The sequence below is a fragment of the Camelina sativa genome, chromosome 15 (assembly GCF_030686135.1).
Source record: "Camelina sativa cultivar CO46 ecotype springtype chromosome 15, ASM3068613v1".
Lineage (NCBI taxonomy): Eukaryota > Viridiplantae > Streptophyta > Magnoliopsida > Brassicales > Brassicaceae > Camelina > Camelina sativa.
In genome coordinates this window covers 7,649,738-7,673,306 of record NC_141894.1, presented here as the reverse complement: position 1 = coordinate 7,673,306, position 23,569 = coordinate 7,649,738, and the positions used below count along the sequence as shown (strand labels likewise).

Below are 23,569 nucleotides of genomic sequence, written 5' to 3'. Positions count from 1 at the left end.
TGTTGGTGATTGAAATGTTGGGGAACTGAAGCTTCTCATTTCTCTGTACTCACACAACAGGTTAGTATCACTCAACCAATAGTTAAACATTATTATTACACACGAATATTGGTGATTGCTATGTTTTGTCCTTTGAGTCTGATTCGTATAAATAGTGATTAGATTAGTGAGATTTTACACAGTTAGATATTGGTTTAAGAGCATCTGTATGTGTCTGAAGTAGTGCAGTATTGTCTGAATTGTTGCTTAATGTGAGCTTTGTATAATATGTATCTCTATTTTATCTATAAAGGTTAAAATTTATATTATAACATATAATGTTGGACAAGGCATGGGTGCATCTATGCAGGTAAGGAATTATATTTCATAATTAGGTTTTATTTTGGGTTTGGATACTTTAAGATGTTCTTTTAGTTATGATTTTTTTCTTTAATTATCCATTGAAGAGCTGATCCTGGTTATAAAAGTGGAGCTTGGAAATTTGTAAGGGATGTGTCTGCGGCTTTAGGTGACATAGAAATGATAATATGTCCTTGTAAAGACTGTCGTAATGTAGTACGACAGTTAAACAGTGTTGTGGTTGAGCATCTTGTAATAAGAGGGATGGATGAGGCATACAAGGTGCATAGTGATTGGTATCATCATGGAGATGTGAAGTCAGTAGATGAATTTCAAAGTAAACCAACTCAGTGGAATGAGGAAGTTTTTGAGTTATATAAAGCTGCTGAATTTTTTGATCAAGAGTTGGCTTTTAGAGGTGACTTAGCTGACCAACCTGTGGGCGACTTAAGTGAGATTGCAGAGGGTGAGGACCAACAAGAGGATGAGTTCCTTGCAAAGATCCGGGATGCTGAAACCCCACTATACCCTAGCTGTTCAAACCACAGCAAGTTATCGGCTATTGTGACTTTGTTTAGGATTAAGACACATAATGGCTGGTCGGATAAGAGCTTCAATGAACTGCTTCAGACATTGCCAAGCATGTTGCCAGATGGTAATGTCTTTCACACATCATTGTATGATGTCAAGAAATTTTTAAAGAGCTTTCATATGGGATATGAAAAGATCGACGCATGTGTTAATGATTGCTGCCTCTTCAGAAAGAAGTTAAAGAAGCTTGATAAATGTCCCAAATGTAATGCTTCACGGTGGAAGACTAATAAGCGGACTAATGAGGTAAAGAAAGGTGTCCCACAGAAAGTATTAAGATATTTTCCAATTATACCAAGGCTGAAGAGAATGTTCAGATCAGAGGACATGGCTAAGGACTTACGGTGGCATTACACTAACAAGAGCACTGATGGAAAACTTCGACATCCAGTAGATTCTGTTACATGGGCTCAGATGAATGAGAAGTATCCTTCATTTGCAGCTGAAGAAAGGAACATACGGCTTGGGCTGTCCACAGATGGATTTAATCCATTCAACATGAAGAATAGTAATTATAGTAGCTGGCCTGTGCTATTGGTAAACTACAATTTGCCTCCTCACCTTTGTATGAAGAAGGAGAATATAATGTTGACATTATTGATTCCTGGTCCACAACAACCAGGTAATAATATTGATGTCTACCTAGAACCTCTTATTGAGGATTTGAATCATCTGTGGAAGAATGGAGAGCTAACGTATGATGCTTTTAGTAAAAGTACATTTACTCTAAAGGCAATGCTTCTCTGGACCATTAGTGATTTTCCTGCGTATGGAAATCTTGCTGGTTGTAAAGTAAAAGGTAAAATGGGATGTCCTATGTGTGGGAAAAATACTGATAGTATGTGGTTGAAGTTTAGCAGGAAACATGTCTACATGTGTCATAGAAAAGGTTTGGCTCCAACACACAGATATAGGGAAAAGAAGACTTGGTTTGATGGAAAAGTTGAGCATAGGAGAAAGTCAAGAATTTTAACTGGTCATGAAGTTCATCAGAATCTGAAAAACTTCCAAAATGATTTCGGAAATGTGAAAAAGGCTGGGATGAAGAGAAAGAGAACTGTCTATAAAGAACCAGTGTTTGACAGTGATGATGATGAAAGTGAATCCGATGAAGATGAGGAAGTAGAAGTAGATGAAGATGAGTTATCAAGGTGGAAGAAAAGATCCATTTTATTTACTCTGCCTTATTGGGAGGATCTACCAGTACGGCATAATTTGGATGTAATGCACATAGAAAAGAATGTGACTCACAGCATTGTATCCACATTGTTGCATTGTGGAAAATCTAAGGATGGTCTTAATGCTCGTAAGGATCTTCAACATCTTGGTCTAAGAAAAGAGTTGCATCCTACCACAAAAGGAAAGAGAACATATCTTCCAGCAGCACCTTGGTCTTTGTCCAAGAATGAGAAGAAGATTTTTTGCAAACGACTATTTCATTTTAAAGGTCCAGATGGATACTGTTCTAATATTTCAAGAGGAGTTTCAGTAGAAGAGTGTAAGGTAGGAGGTCTGAAATCACATGATTATCATGTCTTGATGCAACAGCTTCTCCCGGTTGCACTTAGAGGATTGTTACCAAAAGGTCCTAGAACAGCAATACTACGGCTATGCGCATTCTTCAATCATTTGTGTCAGAGAGTTATTGATATTGAGGTTATTACAGTATTGGAAGCTGAAATTGTAGAAACGCTTTGTATGTTTGAAAGGTTTTTCCCTCCAACCTTCTTTGATATCATGGTACACTTGACTGTTCATCTAGGAAGAGAAGCTAGACTAGGAGGACCTGTGCATTTTAGGTGGATGTACCCATTTGAGAGGTATATGAAAGTTCTAAAAGATTTTGTAAGAAATCCTGCAAGACCAGAGGGTTGTATAGCAGAGTCATATCTTGCAGAAGAAAGCATGCTGTTTTGTAATGAGTTTCTGAAAAAGACAACCAATGTAGAAGAAAAACCTGAGAGGAATGTAGAGTATGTGAACAGCTCTATATTAGAAGGTCGTCCAATATCAGCAGGAACGTCATTCACTCTTACTGAAATGGAGAAGAATATAGCCCATCTTGCTGTCATTCAAAATACAGCTGCCTTTGATCATTATGTGGAGTAAGTTACTTGTGTATTTCATTCCTTATAAATTATAAGGTCAAAATTATGCTGCTGATAGTTTCTTTTCGTATTTATGATTTGGTAGTATGCATTTGCAATATCTACAAGACTCAAATCCAAGGTGTGAGTGTAAGTGAATGCAGGCAAGGTTTGAGCTTGATGAAGATTGGCAAAGGATATCTGTGATTCACCAGATGGGACATTTGTGGCGATCACACAAGTCTGTCACGGTGAAGGCTATAAATTTGGCTGCAAATAACCAAGAGAGGATGAATTTGAGACCACCAAATATTGGTCCTGTTGATTGGCAAAAATTTGTCAAACTCAAAACTAGTGCTGCATTTAAGGTAATTACTTGTGATTATAATTGTTTAGTAGTTGATTGGTGATTAGTAATTAACATGTTTCATTATTAGGCCGTGAGTGAGAAATATAAAGCAAAAAGAAAGAATCAGATACCTCACACCACTAGTCGTAAAGGGATCAGCAGACTAACAGAAGAAATGGCAAGCATATATACTACAACTATGTTGTTTATTATTATACATAGTGCTTGTACTGTTACTGAAATTTTGTTTTCTGGAACAGAAAGCTGAAAGTGAAGATCCTTCCAGCGTGACAAGACTAGATGTTTGGATCAAGTCTCGCACCAAAAAGGATGGTACACCAGTAGATACGAATGCAGCTGATTTGATTGTAAGTCTGAATAGAGTTGTACACCAGTAAATAGTGTGTTATCGACTAGTAAAACCTGAAACTGTCTTTATGTTTTTCAGCAAAAAGCAGCTGAAATTGGTGGAAGTGATGCTCCAGCATTTTTAACAAATCCAGATGAAGATCACCTCGCCAAGCTTTTAGGACCTGACAATTCTGGTAGGCTGAGGGCAATGGGTAGAGGCATGAGTAAGACCAAATTAGCTTGTTTACAAATGCAGAGCAAGTGTATGGCTGAAATGGAAGAGCGGCAAGTAAAATTAGTAAAACAGGTCAATGCCTTGGAAAGTGAACTTGGCAGAATCAAGAATCAGGTTAGATACTTAAGAGTTCTCTACTATTCATCAGCCAGTTAGAGTAATATAAATTGATGTTATTTTTGTTTATGTTACAGAGACCAGAAGCTGAAATGGATGAAAACTCAGCTGCAAGAGTAACATATTCTTACTTCTTTTCATATCAGCTAAGTGATTCTTCTTAGTGTCGTTTATGATTCTTAGTTGCTCATGAAATTGTTGCAGAGTGTAAACAAAAGAGCACATCCTAAGTGTGTGTTTGTTGATTGGTCTGACATTGATGAAAATGTTGGTGAGGGTCGGATTCTTTCTTCTGATCCGGATGACATAGTGAATGACTGTCGTCTTGGCCCTTATGATCTCAAAGTGTTAGTTGAAGCTGCATATAAACCAGATGCATTTCTATGGAGACCTGCACAAAAGATCTTTCATATGAAAGAAGCTGTTGGACATATAATCGCATGGCCAACTGATAAGTGTAGACTGGTAGACAACAACATCCAAATGGAAGACATTGCCCCTATGGTATTTATAATTTCTAGCAATGTGTTAGCAATGTATTACCCCTGTCTATAATGCTAATTAATTATATTGGATTTGTTTACTGATTGTGTTTAACAGGGTATACAAGGAAACAAATGTAAACTATTGGATTTGTCTAAGGGTGACGTCATTGTTGCTGAGGGGCGTTGGGAGACACAAGAACCAAGTGCGTTGGTTAACGGAATTCCTCTTGGACCAAAAGCAGTTAAAGTATTTGTGGATTCAGTAAAGCAGCCTGATACATCACTATGGAGACCTACAGCTGAAATGTCATTTCTTGAGGACTGTTTGATGGCTTACGTATCTTGGCCCCTGAGTAAGGTTGATTTTGAAAATCCCTCAACTCCAACTGGTCAGAATGCTACATCACATGCTTCTTTGTCTGCATCAAAGGCCAAGTCTGCAGCCACAGCTTCTAAGTCTGCTACAGAGTCCAAAACTTCAGCAACAGCTTCAAAGGCTGCATCGCAGGCCAAATCTGCATCTATGTCTTCTAAGTCTGCATCTGGTTCTGAGTCTCCTGTTGATGATGCAACGGGTCCAATATCACCAATAAAGAATACTTTACCATCACAGTCTCCTCTCAGGAAGTCTCCAGTAAGTGTTTTCATATGTTATGAAGTTGTTTTTGTTAATTATATGATGACTGATGGTTTATATTGTAAACATGGCAGCGCATTAATAAAGTTATTTCCAAGGAGAATAAGAAGTGCAAGTTGATGGATTTAACTGAAAAGAATAGGGTTGTGGCTGAAGGACGATGGGGAACAAATGATCCAGAACATAAGGTTCACTTTACTCGCTTGGGTTCTAATGCAGTTAAAGTGTGGATAGATGTTGTGAAGGTGAAAAATGTAAAAGTTTGGAGGCCATCCGATGAAATAGAGATTATTGAAGATGCACTTAGCTCCTGCATTGCTTGGCCAGAGAACAAGGTCATTATGTCTTAAACTGATGGTTTTATTGTGTAATGTTAAGTACTTGAGATTGCTTGTTTATTTTGGATGTTCTTGAGACTTTGATGGTAAACTGATGTTCTTGAGACTTTTGTTATGTATTTTGGATCTGAGACGTTTATTAATCAGATTTTATGAGATTTTATAAAACAGGTTATGTGTGCTATAATCACATATCAGAAAATGCTATAAAAGTACAGGTAAACGTTATGATAAAAGAATATACCATAGCACAGTAAACAAGATAAAACAGCATTTCGCAACAGCTATATTAGATATGTATAACATAGCACGAAAAATTAAATATTGTATAAATTTTTGCAAAATTATAATCTTGATAATACAGCAGTTTATTAGAGCTATGCTATAAAACTATAACATAGCACGAAAAAACAAATGTTGTATAAATTTTTTCAAAATTATGATCTTGATAATATAGCAATTTCTTAAAGCTATGTTATATTTTTATAACATAGCATACGTAATAAGTGCTATTGTATATGGGGTACATATAATAACAGTGCCCTAAAACAGCGCTCATGAAAACGCTATCAAAGACCTATGATAGCGTTTTTCTCTGGTTAACAATGTGCATATTTGTTGTAGTGTGATGCGAGAATTTGTGCTACTAAAGTTATAACAAGTAGCTATTAGCACCTAATTTGAACTAAGTATTTTGTAAAGGGCACAATGTTGATTGGCTCCTGATTGAAGATGACTCGTTAAAAGTTCACAAATGTCGACACGAAAAGAGTTTTTTCTTATAATTATGCAGATTACTCAGTTAAAACATTCTTCTCAAACAATATCCAATTATTTGAAAGACGTAACTTCAATCATCTATCACCCCGTTAAATAAAGTATATGCTAAACACATTTATTTTTATCCTCTGTCACCTTCATGAATAATTACACCTCTGCGATATTATGAACATGATTCCCCTCAATCCGAAAAAGCTATAATCCTATACAATTATTTTAAAACCAAATAAATCGGCCGATAACGACTAATCATAATCATAAAAGTAAAAACAAAAAAAATATAGACCCGAGTTTACATTAAATCATAGGGAACCGTCTTCCGACATAACATGTTAATAATATCCAATTTCATTTACTCATCCCAACTAAAAAATACTATCAAGTTTTGAGTAGCTGTTGTGGTTGAAAGTTGTTGTTTTTGAGTATAAATGTGACAGGTGCAAAGAAATTTTTTAAAATGGTGCTATTGCTAACATAATGGCCACTGCGAAGAAGTTTGAATATGTGTTTGTGTAGATGAGGTTGCACAACCATAGGAAACAAATATCATTACTGTTATACAATCAAAACTGGTGACAAATTCAGGACGTCTGACCATTTATTAGAGGATTTGATTTACATATAGAAAGATTAGAAGAGATAACAAATTCTTCTAGGAACACGATTTTTAGCATTGTTCTTATAATTTTTAGTAGTATCATTTGAGTGAGGCTGGAACTCTAAGATATCCTTGGTGGCTTATTTAGAACATGGCAATTGGTACCCAAGATATTAAAGTAGATGTCTTAGTTCTTTATCATCCCTAAAGACCACCTTACCTTTTTACGTTAGAGAATATTTTCCATCGAAGTCTATTTAGAGTGTAGTGGTCGTTTAGTCTCTGGAACCCAAAAAACTTAGTTAAACATAATTTAGGACGTAGCTTAGCTAACCCTTTTTCAAAAAAAAAAAAAAAACGGACTTAGCTTAGCTAAACATTGGTGAACAAAAAAAAAGATAAAAGAAAAATCTTAGTTAAACATAATTTAGGTTTTGTTCAAAAAAAAAAAAAAAAAAAAAAAAGCTAAACATAATTTATGCTCCTACCGGCCACCATTTACTATTATAATGGCTTAATTTATGGTAAAACATAGATCAAACTCTAGTGTTAAAAATATCTCTTTCTAGTACTATTGCATCATAACTCATGCATTTGTGGTCACATAAGACTCTACAATGTGTGAAGTACTAAAATATGTGGTCTAACTCTAACTTCAAGTAGTTTTCTCAAATTTTAAAGAACTAAGAACTTTGTTGCCAAGTGCTAGCTTGTGCGGCTATACATACAACAATGATATGAAATACTATAGAGTTAGGTGTAAATGGCCACCTCAAACGCTTCTACCAATATAACTAGGTGACATGCACAACCGGCGATTGATATACGTGGATCCATTCAAACCGAAAAATAATTACAAGAATAATCCTGATACAAGAGCCGTACTAGTCGTTAGAGAGCGAAAGAGACGGTAGATTGAAGCACAAGAAAGGAACATATTTAAAAGGTATGGAGATAGTGTGAATACACATTTTTATTTTTATTTTCTGATAACAGTTTTGAATACAATACACATTTGGAGAAATGTTGACACATTTTTACTATTTTAGCATTAGAGAGTGGCTCGTTTGGAATATTTTTAGGAACTTATATGGGGGCTGAACTGCAATCATTTACAAAATTCGAGTTTAGGTTCCCTTTTCATTTTCTTGAAATTATTCCCAACACAGCATTGATTCTCTACTCCTGATTTGATTTGTGCTTCCATTGCTGAAAGCAGCTTCACACCAAAGAACATATACTCTTACCTTTTTTGAGTCTCTTTCTTTTCTGCTTATATCCATTTTAATGTTCGACTCGAACATCTAACAGTAGATATAGTTGAACGGTAGCAATAAATTTTTGATTTTGTAAACATTTCTTATTCTCTAATCTCTAAATAATAAATAAGTATGCCATAAACATTAGAATCAAGGATAGTATTGTAAGTTACGCTTATCTTATGTAAGTATGACGTGATGCTGAGAAATGTGTTTTGACTGTTTGGTAAGTCTGTTGTTACAGTTTGCTCTGTTTTTTTTTTCTTTGGTAAGAAGTAAGTACTTGTTCTATCTCTCTAATGGCTCAAAGCTTGGTTTGTTTCGTCCTCAAACTAGGAACATCCTCTGCTTTAATCCGGTCTTCTTCATTCTTTAACACAACAACCAAATATTTCTAGATAGCCTGGATTGCGCTGTTGCCTTTACTCAAATCCGCACCATTCACCGAGCCATTTGAGTGAAACGCCGATGGCCTTGAGGGCTCTAGTCTCAATGATAGCGGGGAAGCAGAAGGAGAAGTTTCAGTCCCATGTTTTGTTCCCATTCCTATGCTAAGCTGAGACATACCAACCAGCTCGTCCATGTTCACACGTTCTTTAGCAAATCCAGGTTTTGGTTTTAGGACCTGATGCTGCTGAGAAGAAGTCTCAGCTTCTAAAACATGTTCTGTTCCCTGAAGTGATGTGGAAGTCGCAGGGAGCCAAATCGTGTACGTGACTGGAAAACAAGGAGGAAAGAAACCGCCCGGGACTAGCATTGGTGAAACACCGTTCGATGGTTCTATAGCTTCTTCAGGTAGTTCCTGTGGTGGCGCCTTGGCTATGACCGCTTCAGGTTCCGTGGTATTATTGAGTGAGAGCTCTAGTGAAGGAAGGTGACTTTTGTTCTCAAGCTCCTTGCTTGGAGAAGAACGGTTTACGGTTTGGTCTTCTTGTATTGGCGATGATTCCATTACCTAAAAGGCAACAAAACAGAGGAGACACACTCAATATACAAGTTTCCCAAAAATATTAGAAACAACAGAAAATCATAAAGACATGATTGATGCAAACCATTTCATCAGTAACCATGTCAAAGAGGCTAGACCGTCTTTTCCTGCGGCTGGAACTCGTATGGCGAATGAAATACTTTTGAGCATGACTAGCCACTTGTGTAGGAGTTCTTGAAGTTACATAGTTTCTTGAAATACCACGCCAATCTCCTTTCCCAAGCTTCTGAAGACCTACTAAGAATAGCCTGTGTTCTTCCTCAGTCCAAGGAATACCTATAGTAACCCCAATATAACATATATCACATTTAATAACCAACCACATAATGACCATAGACTAACTAAGCAGATGTATCATGACTTTTCCAATTCATAAATATTGTATTTTGATGAATAACAAAAAAAAAAAAATGACCATAGACTTAGAAGTTCAACAATATGATCCACCAATGAGGTAACCCATCTAAGACCAACATAAGAAACTAAACAATCCAACAATTCCACTAACCGGTTACACCTAAAACCATTTCAATTCCTACAATAACCATTAACCACTACCAAGTCCTTAAAGCATAAACCTTTAGATCTATTTCATTAACAACAAAGGATTACAAAAATAGAAAGGATTCAAAAACGTAAAGTCGTGTCCTTTTTTACCTCGCTTCCTCTCTCCACGACGGTGACTAGAACCAGAACCATGAGCAGGATCATCAGATAAGTACCCTTCATTATGATGCAAACCAGAGTATCGGGCATGATCCGATAACGGCGAGTCGTTATGATTAGACGTCGCTAAAGGAGACGACGGAGATAAACGGTGGTGGTGGTGCGTAGTCGCAGCCGCCGCAGCAACAGCCAATGCAGAGAGATTACCCATACTCGCACTCTTTTTAATAATCGAACCATCCGTTAACCTCACCCCGAACAGCTTCACCGCCGAGGAGGAACAAGACCCTCCTCCTCCACCTCCACCGCACGTGCCACGCGTTGGACACGTGCGTGAGTTGTGTCCATTGTTGCTACAATGCGAACACCGACGAGTCATTCACACAAAAACACACAAACAAACAAAAACAAAGAGAGAACCTTTTTGGTAATAAATGCTTCTTCAAAACAAGTTTGTTTCTTTTGTATGTGAAGTTACACGAATTGAATTCAATGAAGATTTTTTTTTTTATATTTTAGATAGAGATAATATTGCAACCATGGGAAAAGACTTGGTTTTGATTTCTTATGGAAAAAAAGAAGAAGTCAAGGGTAGTTTCGGTATTTTGTATTTCAAAAGATGAGAGGATTGTGCTGGATCGTACGTTGAATTCGCGTTTTTTATTACTATTATAAGCTTTTATTTTATCCTTTTTATCTTACCTGGAATTTTTTATTTTTATTTTTGTATTAAGATGACAAACAACAGACTTTTTTTTTAATTTATATATAGAGGATAATTTTTAAAAATAGAAACAATGGTACCGACAAATTCAGTTCTTGTAACCAAGATAATGAAATAATAATATGAAATGTTAAAGATGTGAGGATAATATTATTTAAAACCTACTAAATCTGTCTAGAAACGCAATAAACTAATGTTTTTGATTTCAATCCACTTGTTACGCGATCTATCATCTATAAGAAAGAAGAAGCACGTGGTCTTACAAGATAACACGTTTTGAAAATATGGAGATGAGACAAGTGGTTTATATTTAAAGAGATCTTGATATTAGTATCACAAAGCGTAATACACACATATTACTATTTGTCGTTTCTTTAATTAGTACGAAAATGTGATTGAGATTTGAACAAAAAAAGGCTTTCATAACTTATCCTTGTCATAATTAATTAACTCTTTTTTTCCTTCACAAATCTTAAAAGAAGTATACATCCACAAAATTAAAACAAAACACATTTGACTTTCATTTTATGTTTGAAAGCAAAAAAAAGATTTAAAAGACACTTACACAAACCTAAACAAGCTCATCGTTGCTATGATTATTGTTTCAACTGTTAGGATATACATGAAGTTTAGAGCTTACGTTAATTATCACTCATTCTCTCGTCCCTGTATATATGTTGTATTTTCTCCCCCAGATTCTATTGTGTTATATATTGTACACTTTACAATAAATAGAGCATCAATCACAAACTATTATATGGTATTTCCATAAACCCTATTTAATTACTTCTTTTTTTGTCCTTCACGCCAAACCTGTTCCGGTGACTACTACACTTTACCGTTGTTGGAAATTGAGCGTTCTTATGCCGAAAGCAAACATAAAGGCAAAAAACAGAGCGAAGCCAACTAACACGGTAGCAACCGGGACCATGAAATTTGCGTCGTATCCATAGTGGTTTTCAATGTACCACTTTATCGTCGGATCAGTTGTCATACCCGGAACTTTAATCGTATCTTCCACGTCACCGTACTGCGAGACAATCAAACCGTACACAGTCCAAGCTACTGGACAGATCCAGTAATACCAAACCCACCATTTCGGGATTCTCTGCAGAAGAAAACAAACCAGCTCATGATAAGAATTTTTTACAAATCCCTTAGGGTTTAAGATTTCTTGTCAGAGAAGTAACGAAAACTAACCGGTCTAGGGATGACAAAACCAGAAAATAGGTTGAAAAGCCCGTAGAAAGCTCCAGCAAAAACGGCTGCGACTTGCTGGTTCGGGGTGAGAGCAACTGTCATCATCCCATAGTATGTGAAGTAGAGGAAGGAGAAGAATGATACAAAGAAAAACCAAAAGAATTTGGCGAGTTTCCATTCGAAGCAGAGCATTGCGTATATAATTAGTGTATAATAAGTAGTTTGGAGCAGCACATACGGTATTTCACATACCACCTGAAACCGTTAACAAGTTTTAGTTAGAGACTACTTTACCACTCATCAAGGTTTCTTGTTTGCCAAGAATACCTAAAACGGTTAGAGTTTAAACTCACCTGTGCTAAGGCATATGGTAAAGCAGAGTACATTTCAGCAGCTCTTTCTCTATAGAATACAGTTCGCTCCACTGCTATTAGCGGTTGGACAGATGAAGAATTATTTATTCCCACGAATAAAACTGCAGCGTACATTGCTCCAATAACCTTTGTAAGATCATTTGCATTGTCCCTGTTTGTAAAAACAAAATTGTATAGAGACAAGGTAAGTATGAACCCCTGATACTAGATTGATTCATTCAAGTCACTGATCACAAACCTTTTTGTACCAACTTTCCAAAAAATTGATCCGATCATGAGAGCTGAGACCAATGTAAAGAAAAATCTGGCTAGATTGTAGTCAGGAGTTCTCCAATAAGTTATCCACTGCTTCCACAAACAAGATTTGAATTGTCCTAAAGATGACTGTGAAAACTGTGTAGAGAAATAGAGATCGCTTGCTCCTTGTGGTGGTGTGCTTAGTTCCTTTACAAGATTCTTGTTTTGTCTACACCAAGAACAAATCTAAATGAGTATAAGTGTTGTGGATGAATCTTATCTTTGAAGATTAGGTTTGACTTACTGATATAAGGATGATGTATTGTAATGCTCAGCAAAATCTATCTCAAGTTTTGCTTCTGCAGCCATTGAGCTCACTTCTAGCATCCATGTTGCCGGATTATACTTCTCTTTAATTTTTGGAACTCCATGAATGGCCTGTGGTTTCTCAAAAGAGTACTGATCAGGAAAGTTCTTAACAGTTTAATATCAAAGTCTTAACAAACTAAATGTAGAATCTGACCTGGAAATATTCGATAATCTTGTGAGAGTTTTGACCTAAAGGACCAGCGTATATGACTTGTCCTCCTCTCTTCATAAGAAGTAGTTCATCAAAAGCTTCAAAGATATCAATGCTAGGTTGGTGAATTGTGCAGACCACAGTTCTTCCAGTGTCAACTGTGTTCCTCACTGTCCTCATCACAATCGCTGCAGCTCTAGCGTCAAGACCAGAAGTAGGCTCGTCCATGAAGATTATGGATGGATTCGCCACTAGTTCCACTGCGATAGTAAGTCTCTTCCTCTGTTCTGTTGATAAACCTGTGATCCCTGGAAGCCCCACAATCGCATCTTTTAGACTCTCTAGCTCTACTAGATCCATCACTTCATCCACAAATCTCTACAAAAGTCAGCATATGCGTTAGTTAGCCTTTGGCTTGAGAATATATCTAAAATGGCTTTTGAAGTTAAAAGAAGAAGTACTATTAGTGTATTACCAATTTCTCATCTTTAGTGACTTCTTTAGGGAGACGAAGGAAAGCAGAGTAGATGAGAGACTCTTTGACAGTGACTTGCGGTGAGTGGATATCGTTTTGTTCACAATAACCAGAGATTCTTGCAAAGGTTTCTTGTCTTTTAGGGAAACCGGAGATTCTGATATCTCCTTCAATGTATCCACCGGTTTTACGGCCTGCCAAAACATCCATCAAAGTTGTCTTACCAGCTCCACTAACTCCCATTAAAGCTGTTAATACCCCTGGCCTAAAGACCCCTGTCACTTCCCTTAGCAGCTGAAGCTTATCCTTGGAAACTCCTTGTTCCTTCATTTCCTGTTTTATTTTCGGTTAATATATCATTATAGTTTTTGTGTCAGTACACTTATTGTAACAAGGGTTTTGGTCTTTTGAATTTGGTGTTACCTTAGGCATGTCGACGTAGTAGTTGACATTATCAAAAGACATTGTGAGAGGGGTAAAAGGTAGAACCATTCCTCTTTTTGCGTAAATGCTTTTAGAGCCATTCTCTGCTCTGTTTTCTTCTGCATTTTCTTGTGAAATGGCGGCTTGTGGTTTGTCAAGTGCTAGCGTATCAATAAACGTAATGTCAGGGTAGGAAGAAACGAAAAGAATGTCACATTCATGTACCATAACCAATTTAATAGGCTATGAGTGAATTTTCCCATGTTTGTTATGTACTACATTTAGGTCTCAGGTTATTGTAGATATGTGATTCTAAGAGATCATTATGATCAATATAAGTGTACTTACGGTTTAGATATGCCAGAGCGAAGGTAACAAGGATGTTGAAGAGAACCACAAACACGAGAATGACTCCTACCCCGATCCAATACCAGTTTGGATCCGTGAAAATATCGAAAATCTCAAGAACAGCCAACCCTAGCGTCGTTGAGTTATCAGAAGACTGTAAGGAAAATAAAAGGGAGTTTCCTGATTAATCATTAGAGTAAAAAGGAAGAAGTTATATAAGAGACATATTGGCAGAAAGATAGGTTGGAGTTTACCGGTTGATTCATCCATCTAGGAGCCAACATTTCATTTACAGTTAAAGCGTCGTAAGTGTAAGCCATTGGTGAAACCCAGTAAGCCCATTTCCACCATATAGGAAGGTCACCTGTTAACCATCATCAAACATAAGAACTGCATATTTTTAGAAATCAGTTTGCATGTTACTGTTTTTTAAAGGTATAAGGTATGTATGTAATATAACCTTTAGGAACAATGAACCCTCCAAGCAAGAAGAGGAGCATAACAACTAGAGCTCCTCCAGTATTAGCAAGAATCATCGATCTGCAAACTGCCGCACTGAATCGAAATATAGAACCAGCCATCTGCTGTGTCAGAAATATCACCAACAAATGCTTCAAGAACCTGAAAAACAAAACAGGAATTAAGTTGACAGTGTAACTTGTTTGACAATGTAACTTGTTGCGGGTTCAAGAACCATCTTCACCTGCTGAATTCTGGAGAAAATCCAATCAAGTAATAAGTAATGGAAACCCAAACAACGGATTCAAAGATGGAGATAGGAATCCCTAGGATAACTGTTGGGAGAGTGAAGGTCCAAGGAGGGTGAAACAAAAGGTCTCGTTGCTTGTAGAACACGGGAAGTCTTTGAATCATCAAAGCAAGCTCCGCGAATCCATTAAACAAGTTGACGATCATGGCGAACATCAACGCACCGATGTAGACGGCTCCATCACTCTCGTTCTTAGTCCCCATCTCCGTCCTCAGGTACACTGTAGACGCAATCAAGGCCACAATAATAATCTGAACGGTCTTTGTAACGTAGAAGAAAGAGTTACGTTTCATGAGAAGCAATTCTCTGTCCCAGCAGATCTTGAAGAGTTGAGATTTGGGAACAGAGTGTTTGTTAAAGACGAGAGAAGCAGGGTGTGATTTGAATCTGTCGTAAGGGACGGACAGATCTTTTTCAAGATTGGCTCCGACATGGAAGGTTCTGAACCGTTTGGAGAATTCCGAGACAGGAATGTAACTGTATGGTTTCGTCGTGTCTGCCCAATACTGTTCTTGGTCTTTCCTTGACGTTACCTGTTTACCAAGGCAAGTAGATCAGATATATTTTCTTCTATGATAATGATTAAAATATATATGTAATATTATGAGAATTATAAAAAATAAAACCACAAATGTTAATCTCATGAATTAACATCAATACTAAATTGTAACCAAAATCATATAAACTGTGCATCACCTAGTTAAGTAAAAGTTCACTATCAATTCTAGGTTAGGTAATAATTTTTTTTATTAGAATGAACAAAAATAAGATAAGATATAGACCTCTTGCAAGAAATCTGCAGTGCCTTTGCGGTCAGGACACTTGAAACCGCAAGTCTCGAAGAATGCAAGAACATGATCACGTGGACCTTGGTACACGATCTGGCCCTCTGACAATAGAATGATGTCATCGAAAAGTTCGAACGTTTCAGGAGCTGGTTGTAATAAGGACATGAGAACCGTTGCGTCCGTGAACCGAACAACCTCTTGAAGGCATTTGACTATTTGGTACGTTGTTGAACTGTCAAGACCTGTCGATATCTCGTCCATGAACAATGTCTTTGTTGGTCCCACTATCATCTCTCCTGTTTTGTTTTTTTTAAGGAAAAGAAAAGAAGTTGTAATCGTGTGACTCGCGGCTCACGGAGTTAACATGGATATGGGAGTAGTTGAAGAACATAGAAAGTTAAAGGGAACCTGTTGTGACTCTTTTCTTTTGACCCCCAGAGATTCCTCTAACCATCTCATCTCCGACCACCGTATCTTTGCATATGTCAAGTCCTAATATCTAAAGAATTAAAAAAAAAAACAAAAAAAGATCCAATAGTTACCCCAATTTGTCAAACCAAATTAGACTAAAATGTTTACTATTGGGGTTGTTCAGTCAAAAATGAAAAGAGTCAATGACTTTTAGGTGAAAAGTTGGGACTTGGGAGTAGGTGAATGTGTATCCACTCATGGCGTGAGTTGGACTTTTTAGATGGAAAGACTTTCTATCTCTCTGATTGTGTTATCAATATATGCACCTATCTTATAAGTTGTTGTTGTTGTTTTTTTAATATATCTCTACTTGTTAGTGGATCAAAGATATTTTGGTAAAGACAAATACCATACCATTTCACAAAAACACATACTTAATTAATCTCTTTAACCCATATTTTGTAGCTGCTATTCTTCTATTTTTCTTTTTGCTAGAAGGATTCAAATTTCTTAGTTAAGAACTTATGAAATTATGCAAAAACCAAAAAAAAATACTCGACAGTTGCACCCTAGCTATATTATTTGACGTATTAGATCTATATACTATTTTCGAAAAAATCGCACTATATGTTGAAGGTGAAATCATTACTCTGAGAGTGTAGTCTGTGATGAGACTACTCTTGACATCCCCAGCTGCGATGGACTTCATGAAGAGATCCACTTCCGGTTCCGGCAATATCCCTGCTTCTTTCTCTCTCCTCACCAGCTCACTTAACAAATCTATACGATCACAACTAATTTTTTGATTAGTTTGATAAATTCGATTATATAACTCATAAGCATTTTAAATGATAATTACCGTATCTAGTGCCAACCCCTTGGCATCTAGCAGAAAAGTCAAGAGTTTCTTGGACAGTCATGACTCCTATATGAACATCGTTTTGGCTTATGTATGCTGATGTTTTCTGCGGCACAAACTCGTTTAATCCATGCCCATTGTACGTTACTTTTCCAGTTACCTGTCCATTTTCATTAATCCCATTACTAATTCAACTCTCCTTTTTTTAATTTATCATTTGTAAGTAATCATATGTCATATGTGTATTAATTAACCTTTAAGCTTGGGTCTAGTTTTCCAGCTAACGCCAATAAAAGAGTTGTTTTCCCTGATGATGGTGGACCTAATAAAAGTGTCATTCTGCAAAAACCACCAAAACCATACATTATAATCAACATCGAAATTCATGTAAAAGCAAATTTTGAAGTTTCCAGTTACCTTGAAGGTTTGATAATACCGGAGACGTCTCTAAGGATAGTGACTTTAGTGGTTTCTGTAAAGTTAAAGCCAAGCAAACGAAGACCTCTCTCTGCAATGTTTAAAGCAACGTTAGGTAATGTGGGAAGAGCTCTTTTTCCTATGTGACAATTCGCCTCTATCGTTACTTTCTCGAATCTCACTTCCACTGTGGGTAGCTTTATTCGCACCCTGCCATAAATGATAGAAACATCACATTAAAGAGTGAAAAGTAAGATTTCCAAAAACAGGATTTTTGTATTACAAGAATATTCTATGTTGCAATAAGATTAAAGAAAAAAAAAAAGTTAAGGACTTTTGCATGTAATTGAAAAAAAAAACATCGGAACACTTTTCTCTTTTGGTAATAATTTTGAAATCGCTAAGCATATCAAACAGTCGATATGTCCGAGTGGTTAAGGAGATAGACTTGAAATCTATTGGGCTTCGCCCGCGCAGGTTCGAACCCTGCTGTCGACGTAAATTTTTTACTTTTCTCAACTCAAACTAAATTTTAATTATCAAAAAAAAAAAAATTGCTAAGAGATTGGTTGCATGTACAGTCAGTCGCACAAAAATCTAGAATAATAGTTAATACCTGTCGATTCGGTTCTTGAACTTTTTCAAGAACTTCTCGTTGTCTTCCTCTGTGACTTTGAAGATAGAATCAATGAACTTCTGGCGATCATCAACTCCAAGCTTGGTGACGTCGACGAGATCTTCATGAGGATGAATGATAGTGGTACGAAGACGAGTGAAGGTTGGAAGTTTCTCGAGAGCTGCCCATTTAAGAGCTTCCTCGTCGTGGTCGTTGATCGTTGAACCGCTTCTCCTTGAGAAATGGCTATCACTATGACTTGCTAACAACTCTCCCAAGCTCCTACTTAGGCTTCTCGACAACGTCTCCATTTTTTTTTTGTTGTTGGAGGATTTGGGAATTGGCAAGAGAGAGGAGAAGGGTTTGTTTGTTAATGTAGTTTTTTGATTTGGTAGCCAAAGAAAAAATTTCGGAAAACAAAAAGAAAGCGTGAGGAATCTGAGGGTTGAGTGGGTGAGAGCAAGGACATGTGTACTAGTTATCTCTGTTTTGTTAAAGAAAGATTATCTTAAGAAATCTGGTGAACTAGGGAATTTTCTTTTGCTATATATGGGATTTTCCTTAAACTACACATTCCTACTCGTTTCTTTAACAAAAGTAATATATCAACAAACAAACGTTTCGTTTTTGTGCTCAAATAATTAATTAAAATGTTTTAATATATGTAATTTTTTTTACTTTTTGGTTTTAAAAGTGAAGAACGTTTCGTTTTTGATAATTAACCATGGATTTGTTATACTTTAATTTTTAAGACATTCAATGCGTTGTGAATTTGGTCTATATTTTCTGTATGTATAAACAATGGTGTGTTGTGTATAAACCAACTAAGACCAAAACTAAATTTCAAACTTATTTTCAAATTAAAATTCTTGAAATTATATATATAAATGGAGTACTTTATATATTATTATATTTTTTTTTTTTGACGATATATATTATTATAGTTTATATATATGGAGAGAGAGAAAGGTACTAAAACTGCAGTATTTGGTGACCAGCTTGGTTTCCGATATGCCATGCACACTACATAAAATGGATTTGGTGACCAGCTTGGTTCTGTTAAGGGTGAGTAAATATGATATCTGAAGGAAAGATAACATTATTTCATGAAGAATTAGATAACCAACTAATTGTACTTGCAACATGAAAGCTGAAAATCTTTAACTGTTTCAAAATAATTATATATATATATAATGGATTTTATTTAGTAATTGATAGAGCAATCTATTTTATTAGAGTAGTAGAAAATAATTTTGAGAAAACAATTAGACAACAATTAAGGTAACAATTTAAGAAAATATTTTCTTACAATGAAAACTATGAAACTACTGTAATTTTTTCAAATTACATATCTAAAAGAACAGTATATATATACAATCAAATAGAATAATTACACAAAATAAAACATTTTAAGTAATTATATTACAAACTAGTGGATATATCATGGAATAAGTATAATATTTTCAATATGTTTTGCCAAATTATATACAAGTCAACTAGTAAAAATTTATAGAATTTATAATTTTACGAAACAAAATGTATGACCAAATATGTAAATAGTTATTAATAGTAAAATATATGACACCGCAAAGAAAATTTATTAGTGTTCTTATAACAATTGTAGACAAAACAAAAAAGTGTTGTTACAAAAAAAAAAAACTTTGAGTTCAAGTAAAACACTAGAGATATCAAAAGTGTTTTTTTTAGCAACAACATTTTTAGAGTCAAATGCGACATGATCGTTGGGACTTGGTAATATTTCAGACTCTAACAAGAAAAAATGTCATTTCTTATATATATCTTTTAAATCTACTAATTTTCCTATGTAAACTAGAATATGATCCGTGCTAGAGTATGTGTTAAAATTATTGTCTTTTGTTTATTTAGTAATTTTTATTTAAAAAAACATCGTATATGTGATTATTTTATTTGTTTTAAAAGTTTTTTTTATGGAACACTATGCCATGAAATTATATACTGAATATGACTTATGAAAATACATCTATTTTTTAAGATATATTCTAGTATATCTAGATTTTGACCTGTGGTATAATACGGATTAAGTTATGTGATAAAAATTTAATTTTTGTTTGTTAATTTTATTTGATTTGTTTATTGTTTAAAATTATATATATTGTATTTTGATTGTTAATTCCATGACTTAACCTATAGTATATCACATGTTAATTTTAGGACCAAATATGTAACGTATGTTTGTCAAAATCATCATGACGGAGAAAGCCTACCAAACAATATTATTCCGAACTTAAATTTAATCTGAAAATTCATATTTTTGAAATTTTAACCCGTGCTCTAGCAAGAAATCATATTTTTGAAAATTTCTTCATATTATAGTGACATGTTATTGATACGTGTTATAACAAATCAAATTAGAGTGTTTATAATTTTTAACTTTTTGATCTATTATATATTTATGATATTCTTAAGAATATTTAAAGATTCCAAATTAAAGGTTTATTATAGTATATAAAACAATACAATTCAACAAAAAAATATATGAAATGAATTTAAATATTCAAAAAATATTATTTCTTATAATTTTTTAAAAATTCTACTAATTTACCTACGTAAATCGTATAAACTTTAGAGCGTTACCTTACGATTTACTCATCAAATAAGAAAGTCAAATTACATTGCAAGCGCTATACATATAATAATTTGAATGGCAAAATAACGTTTCGAGCCAAAAAAAAATCAATTACTACTAACCTTGGCAAGCTAATAGAATACTAAATACTAATTACCAACTATTGATTTACCGCTTACCACCATTTGGTTTGTGTGACCTTTCGTGTTTCGCCTTCTCTTCTTTCGTAACTTCTAGATATATCATGTGTGTTAATTTTTTTTTTATGTCATGTATTTTGCAAATCCCAAGGATACTACTGATAAACGTTTGTCAAAAAAAAAAAAAGGATACTACTGATAAACGTTTGTCAAAAAAAAAAAAAGGATACTACTGATAAACTGATCCGGACATGTTGATCAATCAAAACTAATTGTATATATATGTGTCTACATATTACAGTATTTCTTTTTCTTTAAACACTAGTAGATTGACTTTGGTTTCGATTCTTTCCTTCAATAAATGATACTTATTGATATTAGATTTTGAACGTTAGAGTATCATTGATGATATAATTTTATATTAGTTGGAATGATGGATTTGCACCCACCATTCACCAACTTCAGTCTGTGCAACGTGTTTCGCGTCGAACACAATAAACCAAACTTGTCAGTCTCAAAGGTCAAAAGAGTTTGAAATTAGTGTCTATGTGGCCTCGACCGTTCACGGACATAACACCAACATTAACTACTTTTACTTCAGTTTTTTATTTTCACTTAAAATCATTATGTCACAGATTCGTCATCTGGACGCTTAAGTTTGAATAAATTTGTTTCTTTATTTCCTACACACAGGAGTTTTAATTAACTTACCAAGTTTTAATTTTGATGCTTAAGCCGGGTCAAAGAAATACGATTATGAGGCCCAAATAATATATAGAGGCTTGTTTGAGCCTCAGTGGCCGTTTATATTCGTCGAAATTGAAGACAAAAAAACAAAAAAAAAACGTCTTAATTATATAAACACCAGAATCTATACTAGTATTTTTGCAGCAGTTTTTGCTCAAAAATATTAATAAAGAAAGTTTTAGCAATTAATGCTACTAATGCAATTAATTCTGTCGACCTCTAGCAATTTTATATAGATCTCTTAGTATTTTATGGGCCTCTTGATAATTCATAATTTAAGGGCTTCCGTTTATTTAGGCTGTAAACAAAATGATGTCCAAAATTTCATAGGACCCGCGAAAATATACTCTTTTGCTAATAAGCTAGAAAAATATTTGAACTATCATTGACCAAAATAATTCTCAAATTTGAGTTCATTTTGCTTAAATACATTCATTTGTTCGATAATTCTAAAGAGTTGTGTGAGAAGCATCATTTAAAAAATCCTACTATATTAATTGAGAAGTACAAATATGAAATTAACATTATAAGTGTAAAAAATTACAATGAAATGCCATTAGAAATAGTACAAACAAGGATAGAATCATTAAAGATACTAAACACAATTACTGATCTAATTAAAATATTAATTGGCGTAAAACTAAAAATTAGTGCAACTAAATAATCGATATACTTGCACATAAAATAAGACATCATTATAGCTTCCCTCTCACACTCCTTCTCTCCCATTTTCATCGAAGGTGGAAAAAACAATAAGATGAAAAGCTCCATTAATGATATAATCTATAGTAATTATGTTTCGATATTATCATTAGAAAATTTTTTACAGAACTAACATATTTTATTATTGCTAAAAAAGGTTATGAGATATCCACTTAAACAAGCATAATCATTAACGACGTACCCGTCCGGTGAATAGAAGCAAAATACGGGACGATGATTTATCAGACTATTCAAGTGGTAGATATAATTTTTAAAGAACTTCACTTATTTAATTATTTATAAATGAATCACTCTGTTCAAAGTGTAGATGATTCAGAAAGTTATGGTGAGCAAGTTTTCGGTTATAGTAGTTAAGAAAAATGATCTAAAACAACATTATATAAATTCTGTAAAAAATATTCTTAACATACAGATTTATTATATATAAGCAACAAAATTTATAATCACAAAAGATTATTAATAACATAACAACAACAAAAATTTACATCAAACAAAAAGTTCAGTCTGCGGTAAACCGCAGGTTAATACCTAGTTGCTTAATTAAAGAAACAAATATAAGACTCCTAAATAAGATTTAGATAAAATCAAAATATTAATTGAGAAGTACAAATATGAAATTAACATTATAAGTGTAAAAAATTACAATGAAATGCCATTAGAAATAGTACAAACAAGGATAGAATCATTAAAGATACTAAAGACAATTACTCATCTAATTAAAATATTAATTGGCGTAAAACTAAAAATTAGTGCAACTAAATAACCGATATACTTGCACCTAATATAAGACATCATTATAGCTTCCCTCTCACACTCTTTCTCTCCCATTTTCACGAAGGTGGAAAAAACAATAAGATGAAAAGCTCCATTAATGACATAATCTACAGTAATTATGTTTCGATATTATCATTAGAAATTTTTTTACAAAACTAACATATTTTATTATTGCTAAAAAAGGTTATGAGATATCCACTTAAACAAGCATAATCATTAACGACGTACCCGTCCGGTGAATAGAAGTAAAATACGGGACGATGATTTATCAGACTATTCAAGTGGTAGATATAATTTTTACAGAACTTCACTTATTTAATTAATTATAAATGAATCACTCTGTTCAAAGTGTAGATGATTTAGAAAGTTATGGTGAGCAAGTTTTCGGTTACAATAGTTAAGAAAAATGATCTAAAACAACATTATATAAATTCTGTAAAAAATATTCTTAACATACAAATTTATTATATATAAGCAAACAAAATTTATAATCACAAAAGATTATTAATAACATAACAACAACAAAAATTTACATCAAATAAAAAGTTCAGTCTGCGGTAAACCGCAGGTTAATACCTAGTTGCTTAATTAAAGAA

General features: G+C 34.4%; 4 protein-coding genes and 1 non-coding gene across 8 annotated transcripts; 3 read left to right on the top strand and 2 right to left on the bottom strand.

Moving 5' to 3' along the window:
• On the top strand, positions 1 to 4,185 carry LOC147926356 (uncharacterized). Of its 3 annotated transcripts, XM_087488221.1 has the most exons (4): positions 1 to 60; positions 293 to 349; positions 447 to 3,074; positions 4,067 to 4,185. In XM_087488221.1, exons 2-3 carry the CDS (start codon positions 318 to 320, stop codon positions 3,037 to 3,039), a joined length of 2,625 nt encoding a protein of 874 aa, XP_087344347.1. In that variant the 5' UTR covers positions 1 to 60; positions 293 to 317; the 3' UTR covers positions 3,040 to 3,074; positions 4,067 to 4,185. The 3 variants fall into 3 exon arrangements, with proteins under 3 accessions (XP_087344347.1, XP_087344346.1, XP_087344348.1); XM_087488220.1 differs by lacking the exon at positions 4,067 to 4,185 and having other exon boundaries at positions 447 to 3,109; XM_087488222.1 differs by lacking the exons at positions 1 to 60; positions 4,067 to 4,185 and having other exon boundaries at positions 214 to 349; positions 447 to 3,109.
• On the top strand, positions 3,165 to 5,697 carry LOC147926355 (uncharacterized). Its single transcript, XM_087488223.1, has 8 exons — positions 3,165 to 3,385; positions 3,455 to 3,544; positions 3,627 to 3,734; positions 3,815 to 4,066; positions 4,147 to 4,185; positions 4,274 to 4,573; positions 4,670 to 5,188; positions 5,266 to 5,697. The coding sequence occupies exons 1-8, from the start codon at positions 3,176 to 3,178 to the stop codon at positions 5,539 to 5,541; spliced, it is 1,794 nt and encodes a 597-aa protein (XP_087344349.1). The 5' UTR covers positions 3,165 to 3,175; the 3' UTR covers positions 5,542 to 5,697.
• A 2,548-nt stretch (positions 5,698 to 8,245) lies between these two features.
• LOC104745965 (transcription factor MYBS3) lies at positions 8,246 to 10,464 on the bottom strand. 2 transcript variants are annotated; one of them, XM_087488578.1, is made up of 4 exons: positions 10,241 to 10,361; positions 9,812 to 10,173; positions 9,219 to 9,430; positions 8,246 to 9,121 (listed from the first exon to the last, which is right to left on the bottom strand). In XM_087488578.1, exons 2-4 carry the CDS (start codon positions 10,029 to 10,031, stop codon positions 8,561 to 8,563), a joined length of 993 nt encoding a protein of 330 aa, XP_087344704.1. In that variant the 5' UTR covers positions 10,032 to 10,173; positions 10,241 to 10,361; the 3' UTR covers positions 8,246 to 8,560. The 2 variants fall into 2 exon arrangements, with proteins under 2 accessions (XP_087344704.1, XP_010465657.1); XM_010467355.3 differs by having other exon boundaries at positions 9,812 to 10,464.
• Positions 10,465 to 11,112: 648 nt separating this feature from the next.
• Positions 11,113 to 18,599, bottom strand: LOC104745964 (ABC transporter G family member 29). Its single transcript, XM_010467354.3, has 19 exons — positions 17,982 to 18,599; positions 17,366 to 17,575; positions 17,203 to 17,287; positions 16,949 to 17,108; positions 16,739 to 16,869; positions 16,087 to 16,177; positions 15,673 to 15,974; positions 14,825 to 15,423; positions 14,582 to 14,742; positions 14,376 to 14,485; positions 14,122 to 14,275; positions 13,774 to 13,934; positions 13,351 to 13,683; positions 12,879 to 13,253; positions 12,660 to 12,793; positions 12,357 to 12,584; positions 12,098 to 12,269; positions 11,745 to 11,999; positions 11,113 to 11,652 (listed from the first exon to the last, which is right to left on the bottom strand). The coding sequence occupies exons 1-19, from the start codon at positions 18,290 to 18,292 to the stop codon at positions 11,380 to 11,382; spliced, it is 4,245 nt and encodes a 1,414-aa protein (XP_010465656.1). The 5' UTR covers positions 18,293 to 18,599; the 3' UTR covers positions 11,113 to 11,379.
• TRNAS-UGA (transfer RNA serine (anticodon UGA)) lies at positions 17,782 to 17,863 on the top strand. Its single transcript has one exon. It is a non-coding gene; the product is annotated as a tRNA-Ser (tRNA).
• Positions 18,600 to 23,569: the final 4,970 nt, after the last annotated feature.

What these genes read in the sequence shown, in the direction of transcription:
- LOC104745965 (XM_010467355.3), bottom strand. Translation starts at nt 10,199, where the DNA reads ATGACTCGTCGGTGTTCGCATTGTAGCAACAATGGACACAACTCACGC. An exon ending in TCGTGGAGAGAGGAAGCGAG is followed by an intron (nt 9,431 to 9,811) that starts GTAAAAAAGGAC and finishes GGGTTACTATAG; the next exon opens with GTATTCCTTGGACTGAGGAA. An exon ending in ACATGGTTACTGATGAAATG is followed by an intron (nt 9,122 to 9,218) that starts GTTTGCATCAAT and finishes GTTGCCTTTTAG; the next exon opens with GTAATGGAATCATCGCCAAT.
- LOC147926355 (XM_087488223.1), top strand. Translation starts at nt 3,176, where the DNA reads ATGCAGGCAAGGTTTGAGCTTGATGAAGATTGGCAAAGGATATCTGTG. An exon ending in AAACTAGTGCTGCATTTAAG is followed by an intron (nt 3,386 to 3,454) that starts GTAATTACTTGT and finishes TTTCATTATTAG; the next exon opens with GCCGTGAGTGAGAAATATAA. An exon ending in TTGGCAGAATCAAGAATCAG is followed by an intron (nt 4,067 to 4,146) that starts GTTAGATACTTA and finishes TTTATGTTACAG; the next exon opens with AGACCAGAAGCTGAAATGGA.
- LOC104745964 (XM_010467354.3), bottom strand. Translation starts at nt 18,292, where the DNA reads ATGGAGACGTTGTCGAGAAGCCTAAGTAGGAGCTTGGGAGAGTTGTTA. An exon ending in CTGCAGATTTCTTGCAAGAG is followed by an intron (nt 15,424 to 15,672) that starts GTCTATATCTTA and finishes CTTGGTAAACAG; the next exon opens with GTAACGTCAAGGAAAGACCA. An exon ending in AGATTATCGAATATTTCCAG is followed by an intron (nt 12,794 to 12,878) that starts GTCAGATTCTAC and finishes GAGAAACCACAG; the next exon opens with GCCATTCATGGAGTTCCAAA.
- LOC147926356 (XM_087488221.1), top strand. Translation starts at nt 318, where the DNA reads ATGTTGGACAAGGCATGGGTGCATCTATGCAG. An exon ending in GCATGGGTGCATCTATGCAG is followed by an intron (nt 350 to 446) that starts GTAAGGAATTAT and finishes TATCCATTGAAG; the next exon opens with AGCTGATCCTGGTTATAAAA.